The 15,304-nt window shown below is 38.3% G+C and overlaps 1 protein-coding gene across 1 annotated transcript in view; it reads right to left on the bottom strand.

Annotated features, from left to right (window-relative positions):
• LOC126267740 (valine--tRNA ligase-like) overlaps nt 1-15,304 on the bottom strand; it is a 120,259-nt gene that overhangs the window by 17,061 nt on the left and 87,894 nt on the right. The window contains exons 12-14 of the mRNA XM_049973046.1: nt 12,797-12,956; nt 6,959-7,239; nt 733-933 (exon numbers count right to left, since the gene is read on the bottom strand). Coding sequence (XP_049829003.1) covers nt 733-933; nt 6,959-7,239; nt 12,797-12,956 — 642 coding nt within the window. The remainder of the gene's footprint in view (nt 1-732; nt 934-6,958; nt 7,240-12,796; nt 12,957-15,304) is intronic.

Here is a 15,304-nt window from a genome sequence, read left to right as displayed (position 1 = left end):
AAACTATAGACTGTGGTGCAATTTCCATGTGAAACAATTCATAATCAATTCCTATCCCTCATCTTTGGCTCTGAACAGCCCTCCTGCCATAGCTCTGTTTCCATACACTGCAGCTACCTGTAAAAGACTTTCCCGCAGCAACAAGTAAACCATTTTACACAAAATCACTTCTCATACATGTTTCTTCATGCCGACACTAACCCAACAAAGATCTTACAGAATACAAATAGCAAAATGACAACACACAGTACATAACAACAACAATGATGATCAGGGATACAATGTTGTAGAAGATAAACAGCAACACAAATATTTAGATGTTCTTGCCATGTTATATCTATTTCAACCACTCATATCCTGTGAGTACATAAAAAGGGAGTTCCCATACTAACACTTATCTACTTTCATCTCTCCCCCCGCCCCCACCCCTCTCCTCTGCACACGCGCACACACACACACACACACACACACACACACACACACGCAACAGATAGAGTTAAAACACTTATGCTAGTTAGAGATGACAGTTGTAAAACTATGCCATGTTCCCTGTAAGCGTTCTTTTTGTGGAAGTAGTAAAGAAAAGTAAAGGAAGATGTTATGTTCAAATGTAACATAAATGTACTTAGGCAATGTTCAACTTGAGTGGTGTCTTCACTCATTTCATTCTTTCCATTCCACCACAATTACCACATTATTTTTAAGCTGTTGCAATTAAAAAGCATAACTTACTTGGTCTACCTGTGGGTATGGAGCTAGCATAAGTGGCTGACCCTGTGTTCCAGTTTGCATGTGACAGTGAAGAGCTTCAGTGAGAAAAGGCATAAATGGACAGAGTGTATGTAAAAAAGTTTCAATGCACTGCATAAGAGTCCAACACGCAGCCTGAGCAGAAGTGCTTTTTGGTGACTTCAAGAGAGGTTTGGTCGTTTCCTGGAGGAGGAGAAAAAAAAAAAAACAATGGAATAAATTAATACAAATAGTTCAAATGTTTAAATTTTTAACGAAAATTAGTTTTATAAGCCATTGAGTTAATAATTAAAGCTCTTGAACAGATGAGAAAGCTGGGTAGACTATTCAAAACACTGTTAATAATCTTCACAGACTTCCGAACCACATACCCTCCTATAGGCAGATCTACCATGCCAGACAAAGTCAATCAACTTAAAGCGGATAAAACACTGATAAACTTAATTGACAGTCCCTTACAAGTTCAAAGTCATGTTTTGCAAAAATCAATAAAATAACCAGATCCAAAACCAGGTATAGGCTGACATTGCAGATACACAAAAATGGCTAGAGTATAAAAAGTTTAAGCACCTTGTGACGAAGCAAGCTGGGATATTTTTTCTTCCCCTTTTGTTTTGCCAGCTGCCTCCTTAAAATTCATTTATTCAATTTTGACTAATTACTGTTAACATACGTGAGTATAAAGTGCATTTTCATAAAAGTGAAACGTTAGCCCTCAGTTTTAAAGGATATAACACCAGATCTAATTGTGTGCTTAGTCTTTTGTACGTAATTGATTTTCGAATTTATTTTGACTATTCCTAGTTAGTATCTTTCATTATAGGGGGAAATCAGAAATTATTTTGTATTTTAGAAAAGGTTTCTCCACTCTCTCACTCTCTCTCTCTCTCTCTCTCTCTCTCTCTCTCTCTCTCTCTATATATATATATATATATATATATATATATATATATATATATATAAAACAGAAAGAAACTTCCACATGGGAAAAATATATTAAAAATAAAGATTCCAAGACTTACCAAGGGGGGAAAGCGCCGGCAGACAGGCACATGAACAAAACACACAAACACACACACAGAATTACGAGCTTTCGCAACTGGCAGTTGCTTCGTCAGGAAGGAAGGAAGGAGAGGGAAAAATGAAAGGGTGTGGGTTTTAAGGGAGAGGGTAAGGAGTCATTCCAATCCCGGGAGCGGAAAGACTTCCCTTAGGGGAAAAAAAGGACAGGTGTACACTCGCACGCACACACACACACACACACACACACACACACACACACACACACACACACACACATCCATCCGCACATGTGTATGTGTATGTGCGGATGGATATATGTGTGTGTGTGTGTGTGTGTGTGTGTGTGTGTGTGTGTGTGTGTGTGTGCGCGCGAGTGTACACCTGTCCTTTTTTTCCCCTAAGGGAAGTCTTTCCGGTCCCGGGATTGGAATGACTCCTTACCCTCTCCCTTAAAACCCACATCCTTTCATTTTTCCCTCTCCTTCGCCTCTTTCCTGACGAAGCAACTGCCAGTTGCGAAAGCTCGTAATTCTGTGTGTGTGTTTGTGTGTTTTGTTCATGTGCCTGTCTGCCGGCGCTTTCCCGCTTGGTAAGTCTTGGAATCTTTGTTTTTAATATATATATATATATATATATATATATATATATATATATATAGAGAGAGAGAGAGAGAGAGAGAGAGAGAGAGGGGGGGGGGGGCGGAGAGAGAGAGAGAGATATGGCTGTGGTCAGAGACCCTGTAACGTTGCAGAGGAATTGGTGGTGCGAAATATAAATCCGTGCCACTACTGACATGACTTGGTGGCCACTAAAGAATAATATAAAATTAATTACAATCATTTTAAAAGCCCACTCATTTTTTATTTTCTGGTATAGTACAATAGCCATAATATAAAGGTATTCGTAGGCTTTGCAATAATAAAAATAATTGCGTGTTAAAATATATCTTTATGTACCATGTTCTTTTGCATTCCTTCCAGTTCACCAAATACATCAGTTTAAAGAAGAGATGATCTTTAATCAGATTCTGGCTAATTACAGACACACAATATGTGCAGAATTGACCTTATCTGGAAAGGTAGTTACACAAGACGAGAATTCAATGCTCATTTTAAATACGGCAAAACATGAACCTGGTGCCCTTTCCATTAATTCAAACGTTATCTTTTATTGCAGTACTCAAGGAATTAACTTTCTGATTGGCCGTGTGCCACAAGATACGTAATGCAAAGACAGTATCATTTCATTCATCTGTAAAACGTGTCCTATACACTATACCGGTCTGCATTAACAGGGCATTTGTTAATAGAATCTAATGTACTGTTATACCTAATTTGTGTCGGACAAAGTGGCGGGACAGGACAGGATGGGGAGGTTACACACACACACACACACACACACACACACACACACACACACAGAGAGAGAGAGAGAGAGAGAGAGAGAGAGAGAGAGAGAGAGAGAGAAATGAACGTTGGTGGAGCAGAAAAAAAAGGCAAATTTCATGTAACTTCCATTAACCTTCTTGTGTAATGTTTGAGGACTTAGAATAGATCAAAGTTCAAGTAGGGAATAAAGTAATTTCCATGTGATGCCTAAGAATAGAACATAATTTGTGAGAACTCAGCAGCTAATGCAACAATAGGCAGAAGCACTGTTACACTGTTTTTTATTGTTAACTGATTGTGATGTAACTGTTAAAGCTGCAATAGTCATAACTGGGCAATATATAGCCTTATTAAATACCTTGACATTACATTTAATTACATATTAATATTTTTAAATAAATACAGGTTATTGAATACACTGCCAGACAAGTACACATCGGTCATGGTCACTGACAGCATTGTCACCTTGAAATTTGAATTAGGAGAAACAAGTATGCAGGAATTATGGTCGATAGATCCAATGACTGAATTACTGAAAAAAATTGAGTTAATATTTACAGCTGTGACTGAACAGCTGAAGACCAGAAGGCTATGGCTACAGAACCGGTGAAGACTTTAGAGGTATCACAGAAGCAGGAAGAGCTTGCATCATGCTTACTGCACTTGCAAGAAAACAGACTAACTTGGCAAAAGAAAACCTGCCAAGTATCAGGACAAAGGAAAGTGGATGGAGGTATTCTGCGGGAAGTGCGGAAATTAACCAAAAAGGTTAATGGATTACAACAATAGAATTCTACACTCTGCCAAAATTCCCAGTTGCTGTCAAGCTGAAAACTAAACTCCATCCGAGAGGCTCTCAGAAGATCAAACAGTACTAACCAACCACCATGTCATCATCAGTCATAGGTGTCACTGGATGTGGATGTGGATATGGAGAGGCAGGTGATCAGCACACCACTCTCCCAGCCACTGTTAATTTTCATGGCTGGAGGTGCTACTTCTCAATCAAGTAGCTCCTCAATTTGCCTCACAAGGGCTAAGTACACCCCGTTTTCAAGCAGGATTGATAATTTTGCGACAACACAATGGCAAGCTTTGTACGAGCAATTTAAAATGCAGGGAAATTGCTTCGCACAACTCACAGCCTGTTCATCTGAAAAGAACACTCAAATGGTACCAATGTTAAATACCAGGATACAAAAAGCTGCAGAAAAATTTTCAAGGGAAATTAAGAACGAAATAGCAAAAGACAAAAAGGCTACCACTACAGAGATGGTGAATATTTCAGAGGTCACACAGAAGCAGGATGAACTTGTGTCCAAGCTTATTGTACTTTCAAAAAGATGATCCCATAGAAACTGAAATGTAGAGTGGGGGGGGGGGGGGGGGGGGGAGGGGGGGAGGGGGGGGTGTAAGGATCCATCCAGATGTTAGAAACATACTACGGGATGAACAGTCCAAACGCACATTGTTTGGAAAGTATTCCATTTCTGAACCAGTGATATGTAGAGCACAACAAATGACAAGCAAGTAGTTTAAAAAATCATTATGGTATTCTACATTCAACACATGGGTCACATTCCTATATGCTGTGATGCTGCTGGAAGGAAATGAATATATCTGGTAATTCAAGGGTGTGAAGCTTAAGTGCAAGTGAAGAGAGTTGTGTACTGTCATACACAACTGAAATATCAAGGAATATTGTGGTGAAGAAGCTACACTGTAGGGACACAACCCAGATGTCACACATATGGGCAAAATTTGTTTCAAAGACCATTACCACTCACTCTTCATATTTAATAATGTCATGTTTTTTTGTAAATGTTGAACCAGTTCACACTGTCTCTTAATAAGACACAAATATCATGTTTAACTAAATTCAGGAAGTCAACCTTTAGATAGACTTATGTGTTCTCCATACATGAAATTGTTATAGATTTCCTCATTTTGAGCTTAAAATTATTCTAGTCTTCCTCTGTATACCTCCACATAATAGTTGACAATTTATAAACTTTACTTTTAATTTGCCCTCTCTTACTAGTTCCTTATATTTATATGCTGTGGTGTAACAGGTTGTTCCACCTCTTTCTTGGAACCAGATGAAAGAAGTTCATGTAAAAATGTTGATTAGATAATTAGCATGTAGGGAATCTCCATCATGCACACTTTGATTTTGCTCTGTGTAGAGACAATGTGATAAGCTTGAGCACAGTACATCAGCAAGATGTGATGCTGTCAATAGTATCTACCTGCTATGGAGGTGGTATTTATACTTTGACATCTTGCACTGACAGTGTTTTGGAAAGCACAGAGGAAGCACATCTGATGACAATGTGAACACCCAAAAACAGCTGAAAGAGAAAGAAATGTTACTCCTTTATGTGATGTGCTGCTTCAGGTATGTTGCTCTGAGTAATAGCAGATTTGTCACCAAACATTGTAAATGTTGTATATGAGAACAATTGAAACCAGAAGAGTTCTCTAAAATACAGTAACTGGCGTAGAGGTGAGTTCTCTTCAGGGCTTGGCCCTCTGCAGTTGAAACAAAGTCCCACAGCAAAATTAGTGGCAAGGCATAGCAGGTCCACTATATCAAAGAAACATGAGAAGGCACCATAAAGGTAAAAGCACTCTTGAACATCAACATTAGGTGACAGATTGTTAGTAAATAAATGTAAATGTCGTGTGACTAGGGCCTCCCATCGGGTAGACTGATTGCCCGGTGCAAGTCATTCAATTTGACACCACTTTGGTGACTTGCGCGCCAATCGGGATGAAAAGAAGATGATTAGGACAACACAACACACAGTCCTTGAGCGGAGAAAATCCCCGACCCAGCTGGGAATCTAAACTGGGCCCTTAGGATTGACATTCTGTCGCGCTGACCACTAAGCTACCAGGGGCAGACAGATTGTTAGTGAAGTTGCTGGTTCAGTTATAAACTATAACCAGAGCCATTAAGCACTTCAACACACATGACATTAAACACCAAAACTGCATACCCTGCTTCTGTAAGCATTGGTTGTCCCTTTGGTTTCCTGTTTGATCATTTCACATGAAGATTGCCTTCAAGGTGTTTGAAAGTTTCCCTTGACAGACAGTAATATAAGGGCATGGTACTTGCTCAGTGAATGGGATCTGAGTGAGTTTTGTGAAGGTGGAAACTGGTCTGGAGATATGAAGGTAAGGAGCTATTTTCTTCTCATTTAATTAGAACATCAGGGGAATGAGAAACAAGGTAGATGAGCTGATTATTTGTCTGGAAGATTTACAAAGCTGTTGAAAGCAAATTGTACTGTGTTTGCCTGACTAAAAAAACAATAATGTAACCAACACTAGTATCCTTTTTATGCTGAGTAAACTGTGGACTTCATACATACAGTAATAGGCTAAGATCCAAAAGTTCTAGTAAAATTGTAAAATTAAAATTATAAATAACAAGTGAAACTAAAATTAATTTTGCAAATGATAAAGATTGGAAAAGAAGAATATCAAAATATTATTTGTGTAAATGTTGATTTTTCAAACAATAAAAGCTACAAAGTAGGCGAATTCAAAATTGTTCTTTCAGAAAGCAGAGCTATAGATGTTACAAGTATATTAAAAAAACTAGTCTCTCAAAGCCACAGCATTAACAAATGTACTTTTCATCATTGAAGTGTTTACAATGGAACAATGCTCTTTAGCTTACATAGTTATATTATTTGTTAATAGTAAATGAGAGAAACTCATTCAAATTATTACCAATACAGAACGCTGAAGATGCTTTGGTGTTATTTAATTGGAAAGCTACATACCAGGTATGTGTCACAAAAATCTGTGTATATGAACGATCTCAAGGAGGATGTGGCAAGGTGTAGCTGTTGATTCTTGAAAGCATCATTCACTGCCTTTACCATAACTGAAAGGCGACTTAGTATCCACTTATCACAAATGGAAAGTGATGAAAGTGTGTCATCCTTTGCACTATCCCACACACTTTCATGGAACGTATGGACATATCTACAAGCTTGCCATATCTTGTTACATAACAGGCGATTGGTGTGACAAGTTGCAATATCGAAGTTAAGTGACATGTCTGAAAAGACAAACCAAACAAAAACACAATACAAAAATGATCTAAATTTTTGCAAAGGAAAACTGAAAACATTACTTCCTACTTTTAGAGAAAACTGTAACAGAAGGGCAACTGAACGTTGGAACATACAGAAATCTTTGCACAATAATACTGCAGCCTACATCCTTCTCAATCTGCTTAGTTTATTCATCACTTGGTCTCCCTCTATGATTTTTACCCTCCACGCTGCCCTCCAATGCTACATTTGTGTTCCCTTGGTGCCTCAGAACATGTCCTACCAACCTATCCCTTCTTCTTGTCAAGTTGTGCAACAAACTCCTCTTTTCCCCAATTCTATTCAATACCTACTCATTAGTTATGTGATCTACCCATCTAATATTCAGCATTCTTCTGTAGCACCACATTTCGAAAGCTTCAATTCTCTTCTTGTCCAAACTATTTACCGTCCATGTTTCACTTCCATACATGGCTACACTCTATACAAATACTTTCAGTAACGACTTCCTGGCACCTAAATCAATACTTGATGTTAACAAATTTCTCTTCTTCCGAAACTCTTTCCTTGCCGTTGCCAGACTACATTTTATATCCTCTCTACTTCGACCATCATCCGTTATTTTGCTCCACAAATAGCAAAACTCCTTTACTACTTTAAGTGTCTCATTTCCTAATCTAATTCCCTCAGCATCACCCGAGTCAACTCGACTACATTCCATTATCCTCGTTTTGCTTTTGTTGATGTTCACCTTATACACTCCTTTCAAGACACTGTCCATTCTGTTCAACTGCTCTTCCAGGTCCTTAGCTGTCTCTGACAGAATTACAATTTCATTGGTGAACCTCAAAGTTTTTATTTATTCTCCATGGATTTTAATACCTAGTCTGAATTTATATTTAGTTGCCCTTACTGTTTGCTCAATATACAGATTTAAAAACATTGGGGAGAGGCTACAAGCCTGTCTCACTCCCATCACAAACGCTGCTGCCCTTTCATGCCCCTCGACTATTTTAACTGCCATCTGGTTTCTGTACAAATTGTACACAGCCTTTCGCTCCCTTTATTTTACTCCTGCCACCATTAAAATTTGAAAGAAAGTATTCCAGTCAACAATGTCAATTGCTTTCTCTACGTCTACAAATGCTAGAAATGTAGGTTTGCCATTCCTTAATCTATTTTTTTAAGATAAGTCATAGGGTCAGTATTGCCTCAAACACGCGATCTATGATCTCTCCTGTAAACTGATCTTCCCCGAGGTTGGCTTCTACCGGTTTTCCATTCGTCTGTAAAGAATTCGCATTAGTATTTTGCAGCTGTGACTTATTAAACTGACAGTTCGGTAATTTTCACATCTGCCAACACCTGCTTTCTTTGGGATTGGAATTATTATATTCTTCTTGAAGTCTGAGGGTATTTTGCCTGTCTCATACATCTTGCTCACCAGATGGTAGAGTTTTGTCAGGACTGGCTCTCCCAAGGCCGTCAGTAGTTCCAATGGAATGTTGTCTACTCTCGGGCCCTTGTTTCGACTCAGGTCTTTCAATGCTCTGTCAAACTCTTCACGCAGTATCATATCTCCCATTTCATCTTCATCTACATCCTCTTCCATTTCCATAACATTGTCCTCAAGTACATTGGCCTTGCATAGACCCTCTATATACTACTTCCACCTTTCTGCTTTCCCTTCTTTGCTTAGCACTGGGTTTCCATCTGAGCTCTTGATATTCGATAAGTGGCTCTTTTTTCTCCAAAGGTCTCTTTAATTGTCTTGTAGGCAGTATCTATCTTACCCCTAGTGAGATAAACCTCTACATCCTTACATTTGTCCTCTGCCATCCCTGCTTAGCCTATTTGCACTTCCTGTCGATCTCATTTTTGAGACGTTTGTATTCCTTTTTGCCTGCTTCATTTACTGCATTTTTATATTTTCTCCTTTCATCAATTAAATTCAATATGTCTTCTGTTACCCAAGGATTTCTACTAGCCCTCGTCTTTTTACTTACTTGATCCTCTGCTGCCTTCACTACTTCATCCCTCAGAGCTACCCATACGTCTTTTACTGTATTTCTTTCCCCCATTCCAGTCAATTGTTTCCTTATGCTCTCCCTGAAACTCTGTACAACCTCTGGTTCTTTCAGTTTATCCAGGTCGCATTTCCTTAAATTCCCACCTTTTTGCAATTTCTTCAGTTTTAATCTACAGTTCATAACCAATAGATTGTGGTCAGAGTCCACATCTGCCCCTGGAAATGTCTTACAACTTAAAACCTGGTTCCTAAATCTGTCTTACCATTATATAATCTATCTGATACTTTCTAGTATCTCCAGGATTCTTCCATATATACAACCTTCTTTTATGATTCTTTTACCAAGTGTTAGCTATGATTAAGCTGTGCTCTGTGCAAAATTCTACCAGACTGTTTCCTCTTTCATTTCTTAACCCCAATCCATTTTCACCCACTATGTTTCCTTATCTTCCTTTTCCTACTCTCAAATTTCAGTTACCCATGACTATTAATTTTTCATCTCCCTTCACTACCTGAATAATTTCTTTTATCTCATCATACATTTCATCAATTTCTTCATCATCTGCAGAGCTAGTTGGCATATAAACTTGTACTACTGTAGCAGGCATGGGCTTTGTGTCTATATTGGCTACAATAATGCGTTCACTATGCTGTTTGTAGTAGCTTACCCACACTCCTATTTTTTTTATTCATTATTAAACCGAATCCTGCATTACCCCTATTTGATTTTGTATTTATAGCCCTGTATTCACCTGACCAAAAGTCTTGTTCCTCCTGCCACCGAACTTCACTAATTCCCACTATATCTAACTTTAACCTATCCATTTCCCTTTTTAAATTTTCTAACCTACCTGCCCATTTAAGGGATCTGACATTCCATGCTCCGATCCGTAGAATGCCAGTTTTCTTTCTCCTGATAATGACGTCCTCGAGTAGTCCCCGCCTGGAGATCCGAATGGGGGGACTATTTTTCCCAAGAGGATGCCATCATCATTTAACCATACAGTAAAGCTACATGCCCTTGGGAAAAATTATGGCTGTAGTTTTCCCTTGCTTTCAGCCTTCGCAGTACCAGCACAGCAAGGCCATTTTGGTTAGTGTTACAAGGCCAGATCAGTCAATCACCCAGACTGTTGCCCCTGCAACTACTGAAAAGGTTGCTGCCTCTCTTCAGGAACCACATGTTTGTCTGGCCTCTCAACAGATACCCCTCCATTGTGGTTGCACCTACGGTACGGTCATCTGTATCGCTGAGGCACACAAGCCTCCACACCAACAACAAGGTCCATGGTTCATGGGGGGGGGGGGGGGGGGGGGGGGGGGGGAATTACAGTAACTAAGAATTTAGAATAATTTGTTTCATTTATTGATATAGCCTCAGGCATTACTTTCAATATCAGGCCTTGCACTCCCCCACAATGAATAGAAGTTCAAGTACTGTGTTTTACCTATGTTAAGTTACAATCTACATTTTCCAACATTGAATTTCTCCATTGGACATGTAATGAAACTGGACAATTCCTTACACTCATTTTTAGTAAACAGGATGACAAATCACTTTAGTTAACAACACAATACACTAAAACTGAACGTATGATTTGTTAAAATATTACACTTATCACGTCATTTATGTTAACTTATACGAAATGCTTTTGTAAACTGCCTGCATCTAGTTAGTGATAATTCAAGAATATTTTGTACAGAATGGATTTTCACTCTGCAGACGATTGTGCACTGATATGAAACTTTCTGACAGATTAAAACTTTGCACAGGGACTCGAACCCAGAACCTTTACCTTTCTTGGGAAAATGTTCTACCAACTGTGATACACAAACATGACTGATGACCTGTTCTCAGTTTCACTTCTGCCAGAACCTCATCTCCTACATCCCAAACTTCACAGAAGTTCTCCTGAGCACTTAAATTGCATGACTAGCATTCCTCGGAGAAAGGATACTGTGGAGAAATGGTTTGGCCACAGCCTGGGGGATTATTTCCAGAATGAATTTTCACTCTGCAGCACAGTGTACACTGCTGTGAAACAAATGTATTGTAAATATGAAACAAATATGAAGCCAGAGAGGAAAAAAACCTCAGCATCACATGAAATGACACATCTCAAGCCATCCCAGTTGTTAATCTTTAGTGTCAGCCATCTGCTGCATATGAACTCAGTTTTAAGTAACATTTTCAAACTGTGACACAATTTTTAGTGAGAATATTTGAAAATTTCCTATTTAGGAACCATACACTGTAATAACTGCAAATGACTCTTCCAACAGCATCAATAAATGGGCCCCCAATTGTCGATTTAAGCAGAAACTACTGGTTTCAATACATTTTAACTTTATGTTCCCCCCCCCCCCCCCCCGCCCCCCCCCCCACCACACACACACACACACATTCCTACTTTCTTCGTATGTTCCTTACAAAAATTTGCTGCTAATTTATGCTCCTCTTTGTTTAACATATTGATTTCTGTTTTTGAATACTGCTCAGACGCATATAACATCTTCCTTTTGATTTTCTGCATTTTGTACACAAATAAAAAGTTCAATAACTTTGTTTCTTAGTCTACTATAAGTCCAATCCAGCATGGATAGATTATTCAAACAAGTTTCTTTCGTGTGACATTCCTGGTTCATCTAGACTTCTTTCAAAGTAGTCTGCCAGAATGATGTACTTAGTCTTAAAAAAGGTTTACTCCTTACATCAGTAATCACAGCAGTAAACCCAGTAATTACAAGAATTCTACCGCCCATGACAGCACTCCCCCTTTATTTTTACTTATCAGTTCAGTGAATCTATCATTTTCCCACTCTGTTACGGAGTAGACCATGTCTTGTCTATTTCCACTCCCAATAACAGCAATTGGCATAGCACCATAGTGAGCTCTTCCCAAAGTCAGCAGCACCCCAGTTCTTGGTTAATCCTTATAGTAGCTTTGTTCATCCAGGGTTGATTGTGTCACAGCATACCCTCAAAGAAACTACATTTGAGTGCGAGGTTGCTGGACTTAGTGTCAATAAGTGTTTGGCACCCGAACTAAATGCAAGTCCCCACCTAAACTATGGACAAACAATACACAAATGCAAAATGTGGCATACTGTTGTCATCCACAAGCATTGTACACTGGTAGGATTTATTGCAGAGAGAGGAAACCATATACCAGACAACAGTAACCAATAAGGTGGTGTGTCGAAATCATTGTATTTAATTTTCATGGTTGGTAGGAGTTATGCCAGCATTCTTCACTTCCACCCACTCATCTTGTAAACTACACTTGGCCATGTGCCTCAGTGTGAGTCACTGCTTTGAGTGGGACCACAGATATATTTTAGGTCATTTTGGCTGCTGTATTACACCAAGTCTTTATGCTTACCTCCCACAAGCTTCTCAAAGTTGGCAGAACATGGCACATTGTTGAACTTCTTTATGTGCTTCAGCACCTTCAATGACTGAGTAATACTTCATATGATATGAAACAAAATTAAAATATTAGAAATAAGTGGAAAAGTGTCTTCATACTCACTCTGAATATTTTGTGATAAAAGGCTAAATCTAAGTGCATCTGTTCCACACTCAGGAATTCCTGCAGGAAAAAGTTTCTTGTGTCCTTCAAGTGTTTTCTGAAATTCATTTTCAGATAAAAGTCCTGCCCTGAAGTTTTCATGTGCTTCTTCCTGCAAGTCCTATAAAATGGAAAAGAAACAAGAAATATTACCTGCCAAAGGTCTAAGGGCCAAAAGAAAAACAAACTACTACTACTAATACTACTACTACTACATCATTGGAGACAAGGCCTGTCTACACAGCAGCTAGGTTCATTTTCTCCATTGGTGATCTTGGCATCAATCGTGATCATTGAGTGACAGACAACACTGTAGCATACAAAGTCACATTTGCTGCCAAAGGGCTGTCCCAGTGGCATGACTGGTGACTATAACTTTGACACCCTGTAGAATCACTGGATGACATCACTGGACATGCGTTCCCTTCCTCAATTTGTTCCTCAAGACATTCTCTTACAATCCCTCAAAGTTTTTTTTGTATCATTTTGTAACGCCCTATACATCAGAGAAATGTTCTTAGCAAAAATCTCAAAACGTCTTGAGCAATTTACTTCAAATATTTACATGATGCTCTTTTAAATGCTTGCACAGACATAAGTTATAATTTTATAAGTTTAATACATATGGTATATAATATGTAAAGGGGGAAAATTGTTAGCTATATTTTACCTAATATTCTAATTAAAATTCAAACAGATAGAGGCTACACATATATAATTGTTTTAGCAACCATGTACAGGTTTTTAGTTAAAAAAAACTGAGAGAAAGAAAATGCTGCGCTATGCTGTGGTGTGACATTGTGCAGTTCTGTTTTCTTTCTTGCACTCAGCTTTAATTACAATACCTGGACATTTAAACCATGGCTGCGCACAAGACTGTTAATCAACAAAGTTAACTTTTTGAGTAATGGATTAACTTTGAAATTAATTAAAAAAACATTATGGGACTCTAACTTCCTTTAATGTTCTTTGAGTCCACGAACTGCTCATTAGATACCTAATATCTATGACAATAATGGTGCCACACAGGCTGCGGAAATCATGTTCAGACAAGTTTGGGTCATGTAGGTGAGGGGCTATGCCAGATGTAAACAACTGAGTGTGAGCGAGAATAACTATGTGTTGGCTGTTTATTATTATTTCTTTATTGCGTTCATGTTGAGTACTAGTTTCTGTTAGTGGACTGACTGTGGAAACTAGATCATGGAATCATATTCTAGCTCTGCAACTTATGATAATCTGTGGCCAAAATTAAGTTATTACGTCAGATTTGTATTCAGATTAGGAGAACAAATACTTTTTATTGTAAATTGTGCTTGCCTACAAAATCAACAATTGGGGCACACACTTCAACCCTTAACAATTTGATACAAAACATAAGGACGTCACATGAATCACTATATGTACAGTTTTAAGAAACAGAGCAGCAGGGTGCGGTCTGGGAAAGCCAAAAGAAAAATAAAGCCTGACCATTCAGATTTCAAAACTGGAGCCAGTAGCAGTGATCCGGTTCAACGAATATGACATAGAAACACTTGAGAGACTTTTCGCATTTCAGTAATTTGTAGTGGTGTGTCTCAAGCTAGTGTGGACAAACTTATAAATTTTTTTTTTTGCTACAAACATGATTCCTTTATGTTTCCAACCAAAACTTTTTTACTGAAGCGATGGTAGTATGTTTGATTCATTTGCTTATTTCACTACATACACAATATAAAAAGTTTACTATTATAAGTTAACAATTAACTTTAACTTCCAATAAATCTCCTGTAAAATAATGCTTTAACATTTAATTAAGTTAACTTTTTTAGTAGCTAATTAACAATTAGCAAAGTTAACAAAAAATTTAATGTTGGCCAGCTTTTATTTAAACTATTACACAAATTGTTTCTTCCATGTATGTTCTCTCTCCTTACACAATTGTAAACAAAAATTGTATAAACAACTATATACTATTTGGCTTTTTTTCTCACAGTTGGTTTTAATAGAAAACAGGAAAGTTATATTTATGGCTTCTCAGCTTACAATTAGAATACTAGTATAGATCTCCATTGTCCGAAACTTCGTAAACAAACTCATTTGCAGTTTAAAACTATGTAAAATACTGTCACCAAAGCTACTATCTTCACAGATCCAGCAGCAGGCAGCAGGCAGCAGGAACAGTCTCTCATACACAGTATACCAATGATCCCAATCGGTCTACCCATTCATTTTAAGCGACTTCAATTCCCAATCAAGATTTCACTGGCAATAACAATAAACAAGCCTCAAGGTCGGAGGGAGTGGGGGAGGGAGAAAATGGACACAGAAGGGGAGAGGGGGGGGGGGGGGTAGGTGGAGGTGGACAGACAGAAAGGGGAGGAGGAAGTGAAGAGATGTAGGGGGAGGAGGAAATGGACAAGGAGAGAGTGGAGGAAAAGATTAGAAGGCATATCCAGTTCTCATAGATATTTAACAAGAGCAAAGCAT

Source organism: Schistocerca gregaria, chromosome 1, assembly GCF_023897955.1.
Source record: "Schistocerca gregaria isolate iqSchGreg1 chromosome 1, iqSchGreg1.2, whole genome shotgun sequence".
In the NCBI taxonomy this organism is placed as follows: Eukaryota; Metazoa; Arthropoda; class Insecta; order Orthoptera; family Acrididae; genus Schistocerca; species Schistocerca gregaria.
The sequence above is the reverse complement of the archived record's forward strand: the minus strand, read 5'-3'. Positions and strand labels throughout refer to the sequence as shown.